Source organism: Eptesicus fuscus, chromosome 6 (assembly GCF_027574615.1).
Source record: "Eptesicus fuscus isolate TK198812 chromosome 6, DD_ASM_mEF_20220401, whole genome shotgun sequence".
NCBI classification, from domain to species: Eukaryota; Metazoa; Chordata; class Mammalia; order Chiroptera; family Vespertilionidae; genus Eptesicus; species Eptesicus fuscus.
Window position 1 is genome coordinate 69,113,130 of NC_072478.1, and position 20,773 is coordinate 69,133,902.

The 20,773-nt window shown below is 44.8% G+C and overlaps 1 protein-coding gene across 1 annotated transcript in view; it reads right to left on the minus strand.

Moving 5' to 3' along the window:
• Positions 1-12,627, minus strand: part of FGF2 (fibroblast growth factor 2) — a 37,250-nt gene extending 24,623 nt beyond the window's left edge. The window contains exons 1-2 of the mRNA XM_054716736.1: positions 12,607-12,627; positions 11,394-11,910 (exon numbers count right to left, since the gene is read on the minus strand). Coding sequence (XP_054572711.1) covers positions 11,394-11,910; positions 12,607-12,627 — 538 coding nt within the window. The remainder of the gene's footprint in view (positions 1-11,393; positions 11,911-12,606) is intronic.
• Positions 12,628-20,773: the final 8,146 nt, after the last annotated feature.

The following is a 20,773-nucleotide window of genomic DNA, read 5'->3' on the forward strand; positions in this document are numbered from 1 at the left end:
TGGAAAGGGCTTAACTATATACTATAGATATAATTTTAATTGAATTTATTGGGGTGACATTAGTTAATAAAACTATATATGTTTTGCCCTAACCGGTTTGGCTCAGTGGATGGAGCGTCAGCCTGCGGACTCAAGGGCCCCAGGTTTCATTCCCGTCAAGGGCATGTACCTTGGTTGCGGGCACATTCCCAGTGGGGAGTGTGCAGGAGGCACCTGATCGATGTTTCTCTCTCATCGATGTTTCTAACTCTATCCCTCTCCCTCTCTGTGAAAGGTCAATGGAATACATATTTTAAAAAAGCTATGTATGTTTCAGGTGTGCAATTCTAGAATACATCATCTGTATATTATATTGTATGTTCACCATCCCAAGTCAAGTCTCCTTCCGTCACCATTTATCCTGCCTATATCCTCTCCTTCCTCTCCCACCCTCTTCCCCTCTGTAATCACCATGCTGTTGCCAGTGTCTCTGAGCTCCCAGACGGGAAGGGGGTTGCAGGGCTGAGCAAAAAAAGTGAGGGATTAAGCAAAAAACAACCACCACACGCCTTTCTTACAAAACCTTTCAGGTATTCTCTGTGCATTTCTGCATGTCCTAGCTCCTTCTGCATTTTAATCTTCCAGACCCATCTTCAAGGTTCATTCCATTCTTATATAGTTTTTATCCTCAACTACATCCTACTTTTTTCTATTTTTGTATGTGCCATTTAAAAATCTTTGAGTTCTTCAGAAAGCAACCCCTACATATTAAAGAATTGTTTTATTCTAAATCATGACATCTTTTTTCCTAAGTAATAAAATAATGTAATAAAGGGGTGGGAGAAAAGGTGGCAAAGCCTCTGAAGAGAGCTTAAATTATTTGTTAAAATCACTATTTCTGTTCAAATTTCTGCTACACTGTCCTTCTGGAATTCTGGCCATGAACGTGTATTCTAAACACTGAGAAGTGTGCAACGCACAATTCATTATGTGCTGTTGTCACAGACAGAGATCATGTTTTGAAAGCCAAGAGCAAAAACTGTTCTTATCAGTACGATGAGGGCAATGATACTTGCTTCATAAGTTTGTAATCGAGATTAAACATATTATTTATAAAGCTGACATACAGCATGTTTTCAAAATTTTCATTCATTTATTCATTCATTCATTCATTCAATAACTAGTCAATAAATACTGAAGTCCTAGGAATACAGTGGTGAAGGCCAAACAACTGGCTCTTTCCCTACTGCAAGGGACAGGGACTTTGCTGGTCACTAGGGCAATCTCCCTAGGTGTCCAGGCAAGACTGGACAAAACGAATGATGACTTCACAGCCTTAATACCCCCTTCCAAAATGATCTACGCCCCAGCCTGTAACAGCTGAAGGTGTTCCTGTCATTCATTATTTCTTAAACCAACACTGCTGTGTATGTCGTCTGAACAGATTAGCATTCTCTATGAAACCAGTTAGCAAGATTGTCTTCCCAATTTCATTTGCATTGCATTCCCATTATAAAATTATTGAGTTTAGAGTAATGAATGTAAGAACTTCTAAACTTAGAAACACACTCAAAATAAAATATTTCTCTTTTCACATAATTTTTTGACAAATGTCTCATTCCAAAAAAGATAAGAAAATAAAACCAACCTTATATTTAAAGATTAAGTCTGACTCAGAGAAAGGCTCTCCAAACTTTTGTTTTTAATAAGATGAAAAGTAACAAAGGAGCACTAAACATGCACAATGCAAGAGTATACCATTCCAGAACTAGAATTTCTAGGACCAAAGGGACCTTCTTCTCTTGTGTCCCCATCCAACTTAAGTAGTCATTGAGCCAGTGAGTAAATGACACTCCCCACAATGCACGCGCGAGAGCCCCCCCCCACACACACACACACACCACCTTCAAATGAGCCAAGACTAGAAATAGCTATGAGGAAAAAGGTCAAATGACATAGGAGAATTTTAAAAATCCAGGCAAGAAAGAAACAAAATTAATTTAAATACACATATAAAGATATAAAGAAGATGTACAGCAGGTGTTAGATTAAAAGATATATACTATTAGGCAATAGAGAGGTTAATTTCATTTCCAATTCGAAACATAGACTGTTTTGCAAGTGATAACATTTCAAAAATGTTTTAAATAAAGGTGTTATTTGGCTCTGTTCCTCTCTTCCTTTCCTATTTATGTAATATCCACCTAAAAACCTACGAATTGTTTTCTATTTGCAAAATGATTCAGCTTAGAGGGGAGTCACTGGGCGATTTCTCCCACCCATCTTTGCAGACATCACATCACAAAGACTGTGACTCACTTTGTCACACAATTTCTGTCCTTTTAAGAGTTTTAAGATTGTTGTGATGAATACTGGCTGGCTCATAAATCTGAATGAATTGTAGGCTGAAACTATTTGTGTCATTTCCTCACAGCCAAAAAGAATACTAACAATGGTCCCAGACAGCTCTTAATCCCAATTTGTCAAATGATTCAACATTTGGTTTGAGACTTGAGAGAGAGAGAGAGATTTACAGATTAAAGTGTTTGATTCAAGTATGAATTCTTAGACCTTCATTCCTGAATGAGAGGATTATTACTAGTTCTGGCATTGGCTAGAAATACCGATGTTATTCAATAGCTGAAAAGAAAACCTTCCACAATAAAAAGTAATCCTAACAAATGATTGTGTTTTACCGTTATTGCATCAAGGGGTCTGCAGAGAGAACTACAGGGATGCCACATTCAATGTATTCATTCTTCATGCCCTATACTGAAGTACTTATGCTTATTATTTACAGTTCTAGCTCATGCGACAAACAAATCGAACCTCCTCGTGGGTCTCCACCTGGTCTTTCATTCAGCAATGAGCCAAGGGCTCCTGGGGTGAGTAGTTTCGTCTCAGGCCCTCAGAGGAGAAGAGTAAAGGACTGCTAGGTAATGCTGTTTGAATTTCTTTATAAAAATCCTTACTAACTAGGAATTTCCAATGAAATACGGGGGCATGAAATTAAAACACATCAAGCTCTTTGAATTTTTAGATAGCACGCATGGAAGGACGGACAGCCAGGGGATGGTGGGAAAGAATGGGGCCCAAGGCACAGTTCGGACTGTCAGGAGAGAAAAGTATTGAGAGGACTTTCAAGTTCAAGGAAACAGCCCGATTAAAGGCTCAGAGGGGAAGGAGAAAGTGAGAAGGTCAGAAAGGAAGTTCAAACCTAGCCAGTTTGGCTCAGTGGATAGAGCATTGGCCCTCAGACTGAAGGGTCCCAGGTTTGATTCCGGTCAAGGGCATGTACCTCAGTTGGCGGCTTGATCTCTGGCCCTGGTCTGGGCACATGTGGGAGGGAGCCAGTCAATGTGTCTCTCTCACATCAATGTTTCTTTCTCCCCCACCCCCTCCCCTCTTCCACTCTCTCTAAAAAATCAATGGAAGAATATCCTCGTGTGACGATTAACAACAAAAAAAAAAAAAATGGAAGTTCAAATACTTGGCTCATTTATTGGGCACATGTTGAACTTAAACATTCTGAATGAATTGGCTACACTGCAAGCATGTCAAACTCGTGGCCTTCGGGCCGCATGCCTTGTTTAAATAACGAGTTTGACATGCTTGGGCTACAGGAAAGCCAAAGCCCAAAAGGAGAGCCCAGAAAACAGCTGGGTGGGAGAGAAGAAACCAGGCTGATGTGGTGTAACAGAGCCAAGGAATTCCCAAGACGGGGTCAACAATATAGTGCCAAGTGTCAGAACGAAGGTGACAAACTGGATACAGTCATGTAATGGAACTGGAACACGCTGGCGCCCAGAATGACTTAAGTAGAGTCTAGTGTTAAAAAGAGAAAAGCTGGTGAATTTGAGGAGGAGAGTACAGGATTCCAGGACAATGGCCACAAAGAAAGAATGAATGAGCAATGCACGCATACCTGAGGAACTGGACATCACACAGGATGTCATAAAACTCTGAAACGCTTTTTAAAGAAAACAGAATTCCTCATGAGAGTTTTCCACTATCCTGAAAAATGATTCATCTCTCTATAAATTACCCTAAGAAATGCTAACAGCCAGTCTCTGAGATTCCCAAATATTTTGCAAATATAACTTTATTATGTATGATCATCTTCATTAAGACTGACCAGGTGTCTCAATGTACTTGTTACCACACCAAGAGAATGATAAGCCTCCACGAAGCTGTACACAGCATGGCCCATGAGTAGTTATTCCACAGGAAGGTCCACACAGAGTGTTTTCATCACCCGCTGACATTTAGTGACACTCCCTGAGTAAAAGGCACAAGCCTTTTATGACAATATTTATATGGAGAAGTCAGGGCTCTCACCCGAAGGTGCCAGCATCTTCTCCAGGTGCCCACATTATAAACAGAGAATATCCCACTCACAGAATGTAGCCAGATCATGACTACTCTATACAAAGTCCCTTGAAAAAACACACCTCTTTCTTGGCTAATTTGAGTTATTGTTTAATTATAAATTTTAAATTAATGTATATCTTAATTATAAGTTAAACCAGGAAAATTCCTGTCAACAATTCAATTATACTGGGAATATAACACTTAATATTCACATGCCTCCTCTGCACTTTTGATCTCCAGAATATCTTGAAAATCTGTGAACCTTTCATTCTGGAATTCTATGGGATAATTCAACGTAGAAGGTAGGTCAATATGGAGAAGTAAGTAGCCCTTTGAAAATACAAATACACACACACTGGATCTCCGTAAATGAATGAGTAAGCTTTAAGAACACACTGATCAACTCAAGAGCCCCCCTGTGCAGGAAGAGTGACTGATGGGATGAGACATAAATTAAACACTGAATATTGGCTGTCTGTTGCCTCCAGGTCAAATTTCCTCAAACTAAAAATATCCCTTAGGCCTTCAGAAGGGATTTGTCTGGCTTCTAAGAACCATAGTCCATGGCTCAGTGGGTGAGGTTCCCTGGGAGTCACCACTTTGTAGTCCCCTTCCACGGTCTGTGGCTGTAAATCACCTGGCTTAGAGGGAGAGTTTGAGAGCAAAAGAGAATGCAGGAGCCGACCTAACAACAGATACAACAAGGGACGCTGCACTTCCTACCAATACAATGAAAATTCTACACTGATAACTGTTGTTCTGCATTTATCTTCTAAACTACCAAGCATTAACTATTAGGAGCACTGACGACATATAAGTCAAGTGCAAGGCCAGTTCCCAGAGTGCAGAAAATGTCAAGCTCAACAACAAAACGGAACCAAGTATAGTTGTCTGGATAGAACGTGATAATGAGCTTTAGGTTTGGGCCTCAGTGCGCTGATCTGCTTGCTCTCGCCTCTTCCCAGGCCAGCCTTCTCACAGACGCCCGTGTGCTTCAGGACACGGGGGCCCAAGCAGGGCGTGTGGGAAAGCAGCAAACACTGGAACTGGAAAAGCACGCAGAGGTCATGGCACATGTGTAGTCACTGTCCTGTTGTACAGGCATCTTGTCGATAACGATTCTAATCATGTGAGGCCTTACATCGCCATTTCTAATGTCACTGGTGGGGATTTCTGAGAATCCCCGTGGGGAGGAATAGGTCAATTTTACAATGATAATGTACAAAGGATGGTTCTTGTTTTGATTTTTACATCTGTAACATTTTGTTTTCAAATTGAACTCACAAATCATGGCCATCCATTTAAAGTGGCGTCATAAATCAAAAGGAGACTACTTAGAAGCCTGTTGTGACACCACCATCGAAGTCTAATTACATAATGGCCACTTTATAAACACAGCGACAGCCCGCAGGCATGTCACGAGGGGATGCTGCTTCCTCTGGGCTGAAGTCACTTGGCATCCCACTCATCGTTCAAGGCTCCTAAGGTGTGGTAATACCTATGACTCATGAATTGTCCTTTTATTGCAGCACCGATTACATGATTTCCACCATCAGATGAGCTATTAGATTCTTACTTCATTTGTTTATTGCACGCAAATAGCATCACAGTAAATGCCACGTTTACTAAGGCAAATCAGCGGGATCCACTTGCCAGATAAAACCTACCAGGAAAAAGGTGGGGGGAGAGAAGCTAGTGTCATGATCTCAATGGTTCCATTTACATAAAGGAAGAGAAATAAAGATGGGTTTATCTACAACCCCAGGAATCCAACCAGAGGCAACCTGTGGACTAGGAAGAGGGGCTTGCTATGTTAGTACCCTGAAGCAGATGACCTACAAAGGGGGACCCAGAGGGTGCTCACTCTGACTGAATGGAAGAGAGCAATGAGGCAAGGGGCTAGGTAGGCAAGAAGCTCGTTTAGAGGACCAAAGAGAAACTCGGCAGGAGAACCCCGATAGCCTCTTCTACAAAATGAGATCGGTGAACCAGAAGGTCTGAAGCCTCCCTCTGAATGTCCCAAGTGCATGTTCTGATAGTCGGGGCTGCACGGAGACTGCACCATGGCAGAGGGCAAGCAGGGTGGTCAGGCCCACCAGGATCCATCCTGGTCCATAGGAGTGGGGAGTGGGCGGGGCCTCAGCCTCCCCTAGTCTCAGTGTCCTCTTGGGCCTGGAGGCAGAGGAGTGTGGCTACAGGCAGTCCCCTCCTGGGAGGAGCCCAAGGGTCGATGTAGCACTTCTAACTACCTTCCCGTTTCCCTCAAGAAGAGCATCTGGAACAAAGTTAATGCTACACAAGCAGCATACATCTCACTTCTCCAGCACATGTCGTACGTGCTACTTGGGATAAAATGTTCTCTCTTCTGAATGTCTTCACAGGGTTCGCTGCTGTAGAGAATACACTGCACCTTACACATCCCCAGGGATGTTTGGCAGAGGCCTACCAAAATACCCGGAACGCCCAGGGGAAGGCGGCGTGTGGCACGCGCTGGGGAAGCTGACTGTCACCAGAACTTGCTTTCACCAAGACCCTCACGTCAAAGAAGGTTCTCCGGGACCGGGAGCAAGGGCAGGAAAATGGGCCCTTTTGAGTGAAATAATGCCAGTGAGCAGCGGGGTGTGAAGCAAAGATGAGCTGCAGCTACACTGAGAAGTTAGAAACACTGGGTTCAGTCATCTACTACCCCCCCTTTCATGTCTGCCTCTGTCCCCCGGCCCTGTCTCCTCTTCAGCACCGGAGCCACAGCCCCCACACCTCACCAGCACCCCACATGTATGCCAGTCAGTCTTCAAAGCATCCCTCCAAAATTCCGGTCCTTCTGGGGAAGCTTTTGGGGAAGAAATTACATCACAATTTAAGTCACACTAAAAATTAAAATCTGAGAACAGCCAAACTCTTCCTTTCAGAGGTGTTTGCATTTTAGGAGACAGCAGGACAGAAAGCTTTAATCCCAAAGGAATCAATCCTCAATGATGGGTTTACGGGTCAACTGGATAACGCAGAAATGGGGCCATCCGTGGGCTTTTCAGGCCTAAACATCTGAGCCATAATCCATGGGAAACTGTGGCAACCACTAATATTTGTCCATGTATGTTGGTCAGCTGTGTTTGCTCTGGGGACTGGAGATGTGCTTGAGAGCATATTATAGCATATCTACACACATTTTTTCTTAAGTCCTGCTTTGGTCAGCTACTGACATGCCAGCAAAATATGCTGAACTTAAACTTATGTCCATGTTGAGCTACAAAGAAGTGGCCTAAATTCATCATTTTCAGGTTTGTATTCTAGTCAGTCTATTGCCTGATAAAAGGTGGTCTTAAAAAAATCAGTACTCACCACATACCCGGATGAGTACTCCACTCTTTTACCATCTGTCCCTAGCTAGTTATCAAGTTGGCAGGGTTTCTCAGCCTTAGCACTGTTAACATTTGGGTCAGAAAATGTTTTGCTGAGGGATAGGGAGGTACCCGTGCACTGTCGGATGTTCAACAGTGTCCCTGGCCTCACCTGTGAAATGTCAGTGGCACCTTTTGGGGTACGACAACCCAAAATGTCTCCAGGCCTTGCCAAATGTTCCCTAGGGGCAAAATCACCCCCATTTGAGAACCACTGAGGTAAAATAGATTATAAAAATGACAGCCCAATCCACCGCTGGGAAGAAAACAGTAGTTTTTACAGGGGTGGTGAAGTAGTATGCAATTCAGAATTATCCTAACTCATGAGTCCCTAAGTGTTATTCTAATGGAAAGAGGGCACCCGAGGCTTCAAAGGAAAAAACTGGTTCAGCAACTAAGACAGTATCTGAGGGGAAAAAGAGGTTAAGGGAAGGCCCAATAGAACCTAATCCGGAGGAGAGTTTTTCTGTCTTCTAGTCAGACAACAGGCTCTCTATTATTATTATTATTATTATTACTATTACTAGAGGCCCGGTACATGAAAATTTATGCATTGGGGGGGGGGGGGGGGGCGGGTGTCCCTCAGCCCGGCCTGGCCCCTCTCACAGTCAGAGAGCCCTCAGGGGCAGGAGGTGACCCGGCGATCAGGGGAAGGCGACGCCTCATCACACCTCTGCTGCTGCCACTGCCGGCAGCGCAAGACTCGGCTGGCCCTGGTTACCTGAGCCTCGGGTGGCCCTGGGCAGCTGGGCAGCTGACATCTGAGGCTTGCCTGCACCTTGGGCGTCGGCTGGGCAGCCGCTATCTGAGGCTTGCCTGTGCCTCGGGCCGGCCCTGGGAGGCTGGGGGGCTGAGGGGACTGGGGGATTCCAGAGGCAGGTGCACAGAGCAGCCTGGCCCAGGTGGGCCCAACCATGCCGTGTGCCTGACACTCCAGCAGGGCTGAGGGGACTGGGCGCCACCATCTTGTGACTGTGGGCGCTGCCATCTTTGAGGACAGGGCAGTCAATTAGCATATTCTCTCCTTATTGGCTGTGGGCACTGCCATCTTGAGGGCAGGGCAGTCAATTAGCATATTCCCTCCTTATTGGCTGTGGGCACTGCCATCTTTGCAAAGGCGTGAGGGTTAATTAGCATATTCTCTCTTTATTAGATAGGATTATTATTATTATTATTATTATTTTTACTATGAACAGTTTGTGTTACTGGAAAATGGCAAAACTGATTTGGGACTTATATGCAGCTTATCCTCATCGGCTGAATCAGCCCAGCAGACAACTGTGGAACAGGCTTCAAACATGCAAGTGACCAAGATAGAGAAACAGCACTAACCCATGTATTGGCCTACAAACACCTTTCAGTTTGACCTGATAATGTAAGTGACTGATAAAATTTTTAAATTATGGCAGGCCTGAAAAAAAAAAAAAGTAAAGACCTGCATTTTTTGCTTATTACTACTTTGGAATCCATAAAGACCCAACTACTCTAAAAGGACATTTCCCGCCTGGCCAGAGTGGCCCAGTGGTTGAGCTTCAACCTATAAAGCAGGAGGTCACGGTTGGATTCTGGGTCAGGGCACATCCCCAGTGGGGGGTGGGGAGGTGTGAGGAGAGCATGCAGGAGGCAGCCAATCAATGATTCTCATCGTTGATGTTTCTATTTCTCTCTCCCTCTCCCTTCCTCTCTGAAATCAATAAATACAAATTTAAAAATAAATAAATAAAAATAAAAGCAAATTTCCCTGTCCTTTGTAAACCCAGGTTTGCTTGCACAGCTTTCTCTGCTTGCCCCCAACCCCCGTGGTCCACCCACCCTCATTCCTGAGTGACTGACATTCACTAGCTTCATAAAATAAAGACCTTAACCACTACAGAGTGGAGCTCTAGGCTCCTGCTGGCCTTTTCTCAGGTACTTAGGGTATCAGATTCCACCTGAATCCCTGAGGGAAGGAAGCCAGCCGCCCAGCTTTTAACACAGGTGTTTTACCTACACCTACAGGATGACTGTTAACACCTTTCCGGACCCTATTTCTATCACATCAAATCCCAACAGTGTTGCTAATCAGCCTATTTCATGCCCTTTTCTCCCTGGGCTCTAGACCAGGGCCATCAAAGTGCGTCCCAGGTCAGCACCCCCTGGGATCTCCTTAGAAAGGCAAACCATCAGGCTGGCGTCCAGGCCTAAGGAGTTCCGCGATGTGTTGTGACAGCTGACAGCCCCTCCAGGTGGTTCCCGGAGGGAACCTACAGTCTGACAACCAATGAGTTCGGTTACTTCTATGACCACAAACAGATTATCTTGACAGCACACAAAAGCGTAGCCTGGCAAATGCACTTTCCCTAAGTTCTCACGGGCCCCTCCACCCTGATGCAAGCTACCTGTTACCCCCGCCTCAGGGGCTGGCCCCGGCTCAGGGTCCCGGAGCTAATCACTGCCGGTGGAAGGTAAGTTTTTGTAGTTCTTCTCACCATTGAAACAAAGGTCCGTCTCATTTTATTAACCAAGCCTCTGTATTTTGCTTTTTTAGCTTTTGGCAATTGGGGACGGGGGGAGGGGGGGAGCAGGGGAGAAGGAATGGATGGGTGAGAGCTGCGTGCCAACTGCTTGGGTCCTACCGGGTCGGGATTTAAGGGCGCGATTCGGAAAGGTGTTCTTCCAGCAAAGGACGTTTAATTCGGCCGCGTCCCCTCGCTCTTGGCCGGCGGGACTGCGCGACTGCGCGCGTGCGACTTGGGGTCGGGACTTGGGGGCGAGACACCCCTCTCCTCGCTGCCGGCATCCCCGACGCGACAAGCTGTCCGCGAGAAGGGAGCCGGCCGCGCGCCCTGGGGACGGGTTTACGGAGAAATTGGCACCCCTAAAACCCGGGGGCGCGGAACCCGACACCGCAGCCCGGGGAGACGGCGGCGGGCGGTGAACCTGAAACCGTCGAGGGCCGCGCGGAAAGAAACCGCAGTCCCACTGGGTCCGAGTGAGAAGAAGAGGCGCAGAGGCTAGAACGGAACGGAGGGGTCACCCCAGGAGATGGAAGTGGGGGGCTGGAGTGAAGGGGGCACCTCAGGAGATGGAAGTCGGGGGCTGGAGTGGAGAGAAGGGGGCACCCCAGGAGATGGAAGTGGGGAGCTGGAGTGAAGGGGGCACCTCAGGAGATGGAAGTGGGGGGCTGGAGTGAAGGGGGCACCCCAGGAGATGGAAGTCGGGGGCTGGAGTGGAGAGAAGGGGGCACCCCAGGAGATGGAAGTGGGCTGGAGTGGAGAGAAGGGGGCACCCCAGGAGATGGAAGTGGGCTGGAGTGGAGAGAAGGGGGCACCCCAGGAGATGGAAGTGGGGGGCTGGAGTGGAGAGAAGGGGGCACCCCAGGAGATGGAAGTCGGGGGCTGGAGTGGAGAGAAGGGGCACCCCAGGAGATGGAAGTGGGGGGCTGGAGTGGAGAGAAGGGGGCACCCCAGGAGATGGAAGTGGGCTGGAGTGGAGAGAAGGGGGCACCCCAGGAGGTGGAAGTGGGGGGCTGGAGTGGAGAGAAGGGGGCACCCCAGGAGATGGAAGTGGGGGGCTGGAGTGGAGAGAAGGGGCACCCCAGGAGGTGGGAGTGGGCTGGAGCACAGCGGGAGCCCCGGAGATGGAGGTGGGCGGGCCAGTACTCACTGTGCGGGTCGCTCTTCTCCCGGACGCCGTCCACTCGGCCGTCGGGATGGATGCGCAAGAAGAAGCCCCCGTTTTTGCAGTACAGCCGCTTGGGGTCCTTGAAGTGGCCGGGCGGGAAGGCGCCGCTGCCGCCGTCGTCCGGCAGGGCGGGCATCGTGGTGATGCTCCCGGCGGCCATGGCCCCACCGGGGCTCTGCCGGGGTCCCCGAGCCCCTGGCGCCGCGCGGGGAGCCGCCGCCCCTCGGCCCCTGCCTCGGCCTCCGACCCGCTCCGAGGCGCGGCCCCGGCCCCGGCCCCCCAGCCTCCCGCCCGGCGGCCCGCGGCCACGGCCGCGGGCCCCCAGCCTCGTGCCGCTCGGCCCTGCCCTCTCCGCCGGCCCCGGCGCGCGGGGAGCCGGGCGGCCCGGGAGCGGGGATTTGCGGCTCCGAGTCTCCGCGGCCGCCACTCTCGGGAGGGCCGCTTCCCTACGCCGCAGCGCCCGGGGTCCGGTTGCAGCCGCGGGCACGGCGTCCACCGTCTGGCACGGCCGGGCCGCGGCGTCACATCTTCTACATCTCCACCCCCGACACCCACCGCCCCCACGGCCGCTCCCCGCCCTCCCGGCGCGCCGCCCCCTGCCCGCTCCGGGCTCGCTGGGCCGGGCGCTCGGGCCGCAGCACGCAAGCGCGCGAGGTGGGCCCCCGGGGGCCCGAGCGCCGTCCGGGGCGGGGAGGTGCGGGGCGCGCCGGGGGCTCCACCCGGCTGGTTCCCCCCGAAGCCGCCCCAGCCCAGCCCGAGCCGCCGAACCACGTTAGGTATTTCTGCGCCCTGAGGAGCTCTTGCTGTGCAGCCAGCCGTGACTCAATCTTTCAAGTTTAAATGCAACTTGCTTCCCATTCTTCTCCAGGGCCAGCGTTTCAGGGCAGGGAAACTATGTCCACCCCCAAGAAGTGGAGAATCGGGGGTGGGGTCCTGTGTCAGAATAGGTTTTGAATGCCTCTAATCACCCAAAGAGAGGGGTATGCGCGGGACACAAACTGTTAACACTGAAGGCACAGGCTGAAGTCATTTACCAACAAAGGAGAGAAAGAGGCCAGAGGAGGGGAGCGGGTTGGGTTGCTAAGAGGAGAGGTTTTCTCTCGCCGACCTAATAAGAGTACAAGAGTGCGTGGGAAAATGAAGATCCTTATCGTGATAGCCTGGTGTTCCTGTCTTTATTCCAAGTGTCACTAACCCTTGCTAAATCGTTAGGCATTTCTTGGAGACAGGGTAGTTTTGTGAAAAATCCTGACTACAGAAATAAAGTTAGTAGCATTTTGGTAGCTTTCGGTAGAATATAGCAGGCACTACAGATTAGGGAAATACCCATCCATAAACCTTTATATACTGAGCGCCCACTCTGCGCAAAGAAAGCATTGGTAAGTGCAGTGGGAGATGCCCAATGAGGTGGGACCTTCTGGCACAGTGAGGGAGACCCTGGGGGCATGAGCAACACAAATACCACTAGGGAACGTCAAAGGTAGGAAAAGGAAGTGAGATTCCAGCAGAGGTAAGTAGGCTTGGGGACAAGCAGGGGTCGGGAAAGCTTCCAGGAAGAGGTGAGGATACAGAAGTTCCTCTATTTTAGGAACATGTTTGGTTTCAAAAGCTCATGAGTGCATTTGTTCATAAGTCTCCAAGAAGGGCTTAGCTCTAGATGGCATTTCTAAGAGTAAGAGTCAATTCTTTGGAGCTTTAAAACCAAGGCATACTCTCCTCTGGGCTGATGTATGTTCTCTGACATCTCTCTCTAGAATGGGCAGGTTTTATCTGCATTGTGAATCTATTAAGACAACTCCCTTCCAGGTGATCTCTGTAGGCATCCCAAGGAATGCTTGCTGCTACTGTAGCACCTGAGGAAGAGAGTGAAGAAATAAAATGGAGTCACTACAATCAAGCTGCTAAATGACTAAAATAAAGTAATTTATTTTAAATTAAAACAGGAATACTGTTTTAACTAGCCCGGGAACTTAAACTCCTGAACTTGCCAGTCCCCTGTCATCAAACCTCCAGATAGCCTTCTGATTACCCCCTGAAGGACTAAGGAAAGATTGTTCATGTATCCAGACCACCTGACATCCATTACCCAGTCAACGGGTCATCTAGAGGATCACCATCTTGGACCAGTCCAGAGGCTAACAATGCAGGACTGATTCTTCTCAAGAATGTAAGTTTTAATTTATTATAAGAACGCTTAGCTTTTTTCTCTTGTTTGGAATACTCTGGGTTTTGCCTACTTGTGTTTCTGGTTTGTAAACCCTAAGACCCTTGAATAAATCTTTATCATTTATTTCTAGCCAAAGCCTCCAGACTCTTCCTGAGTTCATTCAACACGCTCATCAGGCTACCAATGATCTTGAAATAAAGAAGATTTAAACAAGCCTTGAACTCTGTGTTGCAGAAACCTGAGTCTTCTAAGAGCAAAGGGATAATAAGACCTAAGTCAAAATATTTTTTAACAGGATGTCTGACAGTGAGGCAAAGGTGTAATGGCCACTATAACAAAAGGTAACTTCAGACCAAAAGACAAAGCAGGCAACTCCATAGAATATAACAGAATTTATTATAGAGTATTTTACTTAAAGGAAGATTGGGTCAGAGCAGAAGAGTTGACCCAGCAATTTTGCACAGATTATCTGCTAAAGACTCCTGTTACTGTCCGGTTTTTACACTGTAACTCAGTTACTAGTGATTGACAAGGCAAAGGGACAAAGGACGCAGTGGTGCCAGGGGCCATGCCTCCTGGTGGTCATCCTATCTCCAGTTTGATATTTATATCCGTTGTCATGCCATTCCATATGTTACTCACAAAAATATTTATGGCTACATTTTAAGAAACAGATAATCATCAATTATCAACTAGAAAGTTTTGATACACTTGCTAAGGACAGTGAGGTTGGTCAAAGGTCACAGCCTGATAGGACAAAAATATGGAAATGGTTTTTGTTTTTATCTACACTTATGCACAATAGAATCCAGAAATTTTGGGAATAGGTACAAACGATTAAGTAATGTGTATGCTAATGGCCACAGATCTTGTGGAACTGCATTCCATGCACAATAACATTCCTTGTTTCCTAGTCCGATCAAAACCAGGAGAGGAGATGTCACAAGAAATAATTAATTCAGCTCTGGGTATCTAGGTTTCCAAGACAAACAGTATTAATTCCAAGGAGACATCATTAAGATACTTGTCTCAAGTTCCTACCCAGCCCCCTCCCAACACACACTTGTACACACACAGACACACTATTCTTTGATGCAATCAACTCCCTCTCAGCTGAACCATGAGCACTCAAATTACTTACATTCTCAATTTACCCAATTATAAGGATGAATTGGAAAATAACGATAATTTTGAAAAACAGAACCAACAGGAGAAATTTTGTAAGATGATGAATATAAAACTCATTATTAAAAAAAAACTACTAGGTTCCAGTGATGACTATTTAGGAACTATAAAGGAAAGAGGAATTTTCCTCATAATACCAAGATGAATTATGTTGGAATTAATAGTAATTGCTCATAATCTAAATAATAAAAAGTACAAAAATTTAGTGACAGCTTAAAAAAAAACTCATAAATGTACCTGGATGGAAGCATATAGTAAAATAATTAAAATTTTTCTATCCATATTTAAAAACTTTAACCCTTTGCACTTGCTTGCTTTTTTCGGTTCCTTTATTCTACTGCTAACCGTGTCGAGTCACACTCGACATCCGAGTGCAAAGGGTTAAACAATACTAGTTCAAATTCTAACACAATTTTAAAACTATACAACAATATTGTGAACTCCATTTGGGTAAATAAACATGAGAATAACAAATTCACTTTTTAGATTGTAGGGGCAAATATAAAAACTTTTAAATGGACAAAAAAAGATTCTTAGGCCTTCAGCCTCAGACTGGGAGTCTCATCTGGGCTCCCCTGATTTTCAGGCTTTTGGACTCAGTAAGGGAAACCACCAGCTCTCCTGGTCCTCAGCTTATCGATGGCAGATTGTGGACTCACTGGAGAAGGGCTCTGCTCAGACTGTTAGGAGTGCCTTTGCAATAATCACACTCTTCCCTCTGGTAGAAATTAGATTTTACTAATTACAGGCTAGTGGCTCTGGTGCCCTTCCAATAGTAAACTGCTTGAGACAGCAGCTGGAAATTAGGGTAGTAAAGTAAATCCAGAAGAGGCTCATCAAACTTTTCTTGCCTATTAAATGAAAATGAAATATCATATTTGTGAAGTTCTATGAAAGGAAACATTGGTTGATTCTTGTATGTGTCCTGACTGGGAATCAAACCTGCAACCCTGGCATACTGCGATCGATGCTCTATCAATTGCTCTACCCAGTCAGGGCATGATTTTACTTTTTAAATAATAAGAGTAATGAGGAGAAACTTACCCTTCCAGATGTTAAAAGGCACTATAAACCTGTTAAATATAAAACATTGTGGGACTGATGTATGAGATGATTGAAGAGTCAATGCAATTTAATCTGATTAAATTTTCAGAGTGTATTCTGGACTGATTATATAATAAGCTGCCACAAAACAATATTTTAAAAATTTCAGTATCACTAGTAATAGAAAATGCATGTCAAGTAATAAAAAAAACTCCCCCAAAAGATGAGCCCAGCACCAAATGCTTTCATTTTCAATTGCTTCAAAAAGAATAAAATATTTAGGAATAAATTTAACCAAAGAAATTCAAGATTTGTAAACTGAAAACTACAAAACATTGACAGAAATTAAAGATGTAAATAAATGGAAAGTTATTCATGTTCATGGGTTGGAAGACTTACTATTGTTAAGATAGTAATACTCAAATTGGTCCACAGATTCAATGCATTCTCTGTCAAAATGCCAACTTTCTTTAATATATATATATATTTTTTATTGATTCAGAGAGGAAGGGAGAGGGAGAGAGAGATAGATACGTCAGTAATGAGAGAGGATCATTGATTGACTGCCTCCTACATGCCCCCTACTGGGGATCGAGCCTGAAACCCAGGCATGTGCCAAACTGTGGCCCCTGGTTCATAGGTCGACACTCAACCACTGAGCCACACTGGCTGGGCAGCCAACTTTCTTTTTTGAAGAAATTGACAAGCTGATCCTAAAATAGATATGGTCATGCAAAGGACCCAGAATAGCCAAAATAATCTTGAACAAGAAGAACAGATTTGGAAGACTTGATTTCAAAACTTTCTACAATGCTACAATGTACAAGACAGTAACTACATGAAAAGATATTCAACACAATTACTCATTAGGGAAATATAAATAAAAAACCACAATGAGCTATTATTTCACACCCATTAGGATGGCTATACTTTTTAAAATAAAAAATAACATTTTGTAGAATAATTGAAACCTCCATGTATTGTTGGTGGAAACATAAGAAGATGTTGCTAATGTAGAAGAGAGTCTGGCAGTCTAGCAATTCCTCAAAAATATTAAACCTACAGTTGCCATATGACCTTCCGCACTTCCTGTCTTATCCTTCCCACTAGAAACGTGGTGGTTCTACTTGCATCTTGAGAGAAAATCTCTGCAGGTATCCCTTCATCGGGTTTTGCCTCGCTCCTCAAAGTGGGACTCTTGGGCATTTTAGTTCCAGTTCCTTATGGAAGGTGAAACCGAAATACACACAGAATAGGAAGGATGAGGACCAGGAACAGGCCACCGCATGGGACAGCAGAAGCATGGGTGGGTTTGGTGCACAGTCCCAACACGTCCACAGGGCACACTGAGGATCCTCCATTGGTAAGATGTTCTGGGACTTTCTCATGCTGCTAGGTCTTATCATTGGTTTCTTATTTTTATAGCTATTATTTATTTAAAATTAAGGAATATATATGTTTTTAAATATATTTTTATTGATTTCAGAGAGGGAAGGAGAGGAAGAGAGAGAAACAGCAATGATGAGAATCACTGATCGGCTTCCTCCTGCATGCCCCCGACTGGGGATCGAGCCCACAACCCGGGCATGTACTCTTGACCTGAATTGAACCCGGGACCCTTCAGTGTGCAGGCCAACGCTCTACCCACTGACCCAAACCAGCTAGGGTAATGAAGGAATATTTTTAAAAATGAACTTAAGACTATTTTCTTTTTAAAACATCTTTATTGATGACTTGAATTAGATTTCTTTTCATTTTTTTGTTATTCGTTTTTTTTTCCAATTTTTTTATTAAGGTATTATATGTGTACATATCTTACCATTACCCCCCCACCCCACTCCCATATATACCCTCACCCCCCAGAGTTCTGCATCCATTGGTTATGCTTATATGCATGCATACAAGTCCTTTGGTTGATCTCTTATCTCCCCCACCTCTCCCTAACCTTCCTGCTGTAATTTGACAGACTGTTTGATGCTTTACTGCCTCTGTATCTATCTTTTTGTTCAAGTTTATAATGTTCTTTATTATCCATAAATGAGTGAGATCATGTGGTATTTTTCTTTCACTGACTGGCTTATTTCACTCAGCATAATGTTCTCCAATTCCATCCAGGTTGCTGCAAATGGTAAGAATTCCTTCTTTTTTATGGCAGCATAATATTCCATTGTGTAGATGTACCATAGTTTTCTGATCTAGTCATCTGCTGATGGGCACCTAGGCTGTTTCCAGATCTTAGCTATTGTAAATTGTGCTGCTATGAACATAGGGGTACATATATCCTTTCTTATTGGTGTTCCCAGTTTCTTATTCTTAGGATATATTCCCAGGAGTGGGATTACTGGGTCAAATGGGAGTTCCATTTTCAGTTTTTTGAGGAAACTCCATACTGTTCTCCACAGTGGCTGCACCAGTCTGCATTCCCACCAGCAGTGCACGAGGGTTCCTTTTTCTCCGCATCCTCGCCAACACTTGTCGTTTGTTGATTTGTTGATGATAGCCATTCTGACAGGTGTGAGATGGTACCGCATTGTTGTTTTGATTTGCATCTCTCGGATAATTAGTGACGTTGAGCATGTTTTCATGTGTCTCTTGGCCTTCCTTCTGTCTTCTTTTGAAAAGATTCTATTTAGGTCCGTTGCCCATTTTTTTATTGGATCATTTATCTTCCTTTTATTAAGTTGTATAAGCTGCCTGTAGATGTTGGAGATTAAACCTTTAAAATGTCCATACTACCCAAATCAATCTATAGATTCAATGCACTCCCCATTAAAATACCAACGGCATATTTCACAGACCTTGAAAGAACGCTCCAAAAATTCATCTGGAATAAAAAAAGACCCCGAATAGCCACAGCAATCCTGAGAAAGAAGAATAAAGTAGGAGGAATCTCAATACCAGATATCAAGCTGTATTACAAAGCCACTATTCTCAAAACAGCCTGGTACTGTCACAAGAACAGACATATAGATCAATGGAGCAAAATAGAGAATCCAGATATTGACCCAAACCACTATGCTCAATTAATATTTGACAAAGGAGGCATGAACATACAATGGAATAAAGACAGTCTCTTCAATAAATGGTGTTGGGAAAATTGGACAGTTACATGCAAAAAAATGAAGCTAGATCACCATAAACAAAAATAACCTCAAAATGGATACAGGACTTAAACATAAGACGGGAAATCATAAAAATACTAGAGGAATCCACAGGCAGCAAAATCTCAGACATATGTTATTCGTTTTTAATTAGTTCAGAAGCCCATAAATACAGTATCTTTCTAAAAAATGAAAGCATTACAGATAATGGACTCTACCCCCAATCCCAGTCACTTGCCTCTTCTCCCCAGATGAAACCATTGTCCTTATTTGGTATGTATCAGTCCGAATCCACCTGTGTGCATTTATATCCATGTGTTTAGCCATGGGAAAGATTTAGCATTGTTTTGTAGGAGTGTGTGTCCGTACATAATGCTGTAGACATAATGTTGTCCTTATCTTTCAGCCCCTTGCTTTATCACTCAATGTACATCTTAGAAATTTTTCCATGCTACTTAAGTATGAGCTGCGTTGTTCTCATTTTAACTGCTATAGAGAATTCCAGAGTAATACATCCACTCCACTGAGGCATTCCCTGACCGGTGTACACGCAAGGTGGACACAGTTCTTCGCTGTTACGCCCAGGGCTACACCAACCATCTTCATATTTGCCTTACTGTGCATATATTTAAGTTTTTCTCCAAAGTTATAACTAGCAATAGATTTGTTGGGTCCCTGCTTTTTCAGTTCTTAGAGTCACTGCTAAATTCGCCTTCAAAGTGACTGTACTGAGTTATATTCCCACCAACAGTGCTCACACCTTCAAACAGGTGCCATTCTCACCAAAATTTTAACATCATGAAACTGAGAATACTACATAGTTAGTAGCATTGATAATAAAATTAAAAATTAAAATCCTTCCTACATGTTAGAAAGGAGTAACATAAAATTAGTAATAACGTAAAAACAAGGGAAATGCTACATCAAAGTTTTGGGGTTTTTTTAAATAATAAATTGGACAATTATAGCATGGTGGACTCTGGCTTGGGAAAATGTCACATAAAAAAATCACATGCAAGTTAAATATTCAATGGCCTAATGCCAGGCCTGCAATCCCCATGTAAATCTATACCTCTAATTGTCTGTGATCTGAAAATAAAGGAGAGCATTTCTGCTGGTACACTGAACAACAACACGTGGTTAGTAGACACCAATAGGGCAAATAATTGCAGAACAAGCTACCATAACGGGGCTTCATAATTGTGCCCAGATGATAGGAGGTTACAAGTCCTCTGAACTTTGACCAGATCACATCTGGAACATTTACATCACAAGGGGATATTTTCAAGACAGGGCAACACTGATTACCATAACCATGTATTGCAATCATCACGCAAGTTCCTATGTGTCATCAGATTCTTTTATTCAAAGACTGAGTACGAGTGTGTTCTAGCAGGAAGTTAGAGCAACACTCTTCCTTCAGCTCTCCCAATAGAGTATCCATGCACGATGGGCTCTTCCTTTGTTAGCCTTTCTAGATTCAGAAGAAAGGACCACCTAAAACCCTTCCATCTCCACAGTTTTAAGATTCTTTATCTGTCCTTGAAAATGCTTATTTCCCCAGATATGTTCCCAAACATCAGTAACTTCAACCTGACCATAAATGGTCAACAGCAAGACATACCAGATTTATAATGATCATCAACTCCAACCCACCAACACTGGCTGATTATAGCCAGCATGTGTGTTCAGAGGAGAGGACTGAGTATTTGTTTTCTTTCGTCACTGAAAGAGCAACAGCTTTGTCTGTAGCCCAGGTTTACTATCCTCTCAGCCAAAATGATGACTTTGTAACTCCCCAGCCAATGACCTCAAGCCTGACCTACAGCAGTCATCCCCTGGGATTAAAAAGGTCATTTAAACAC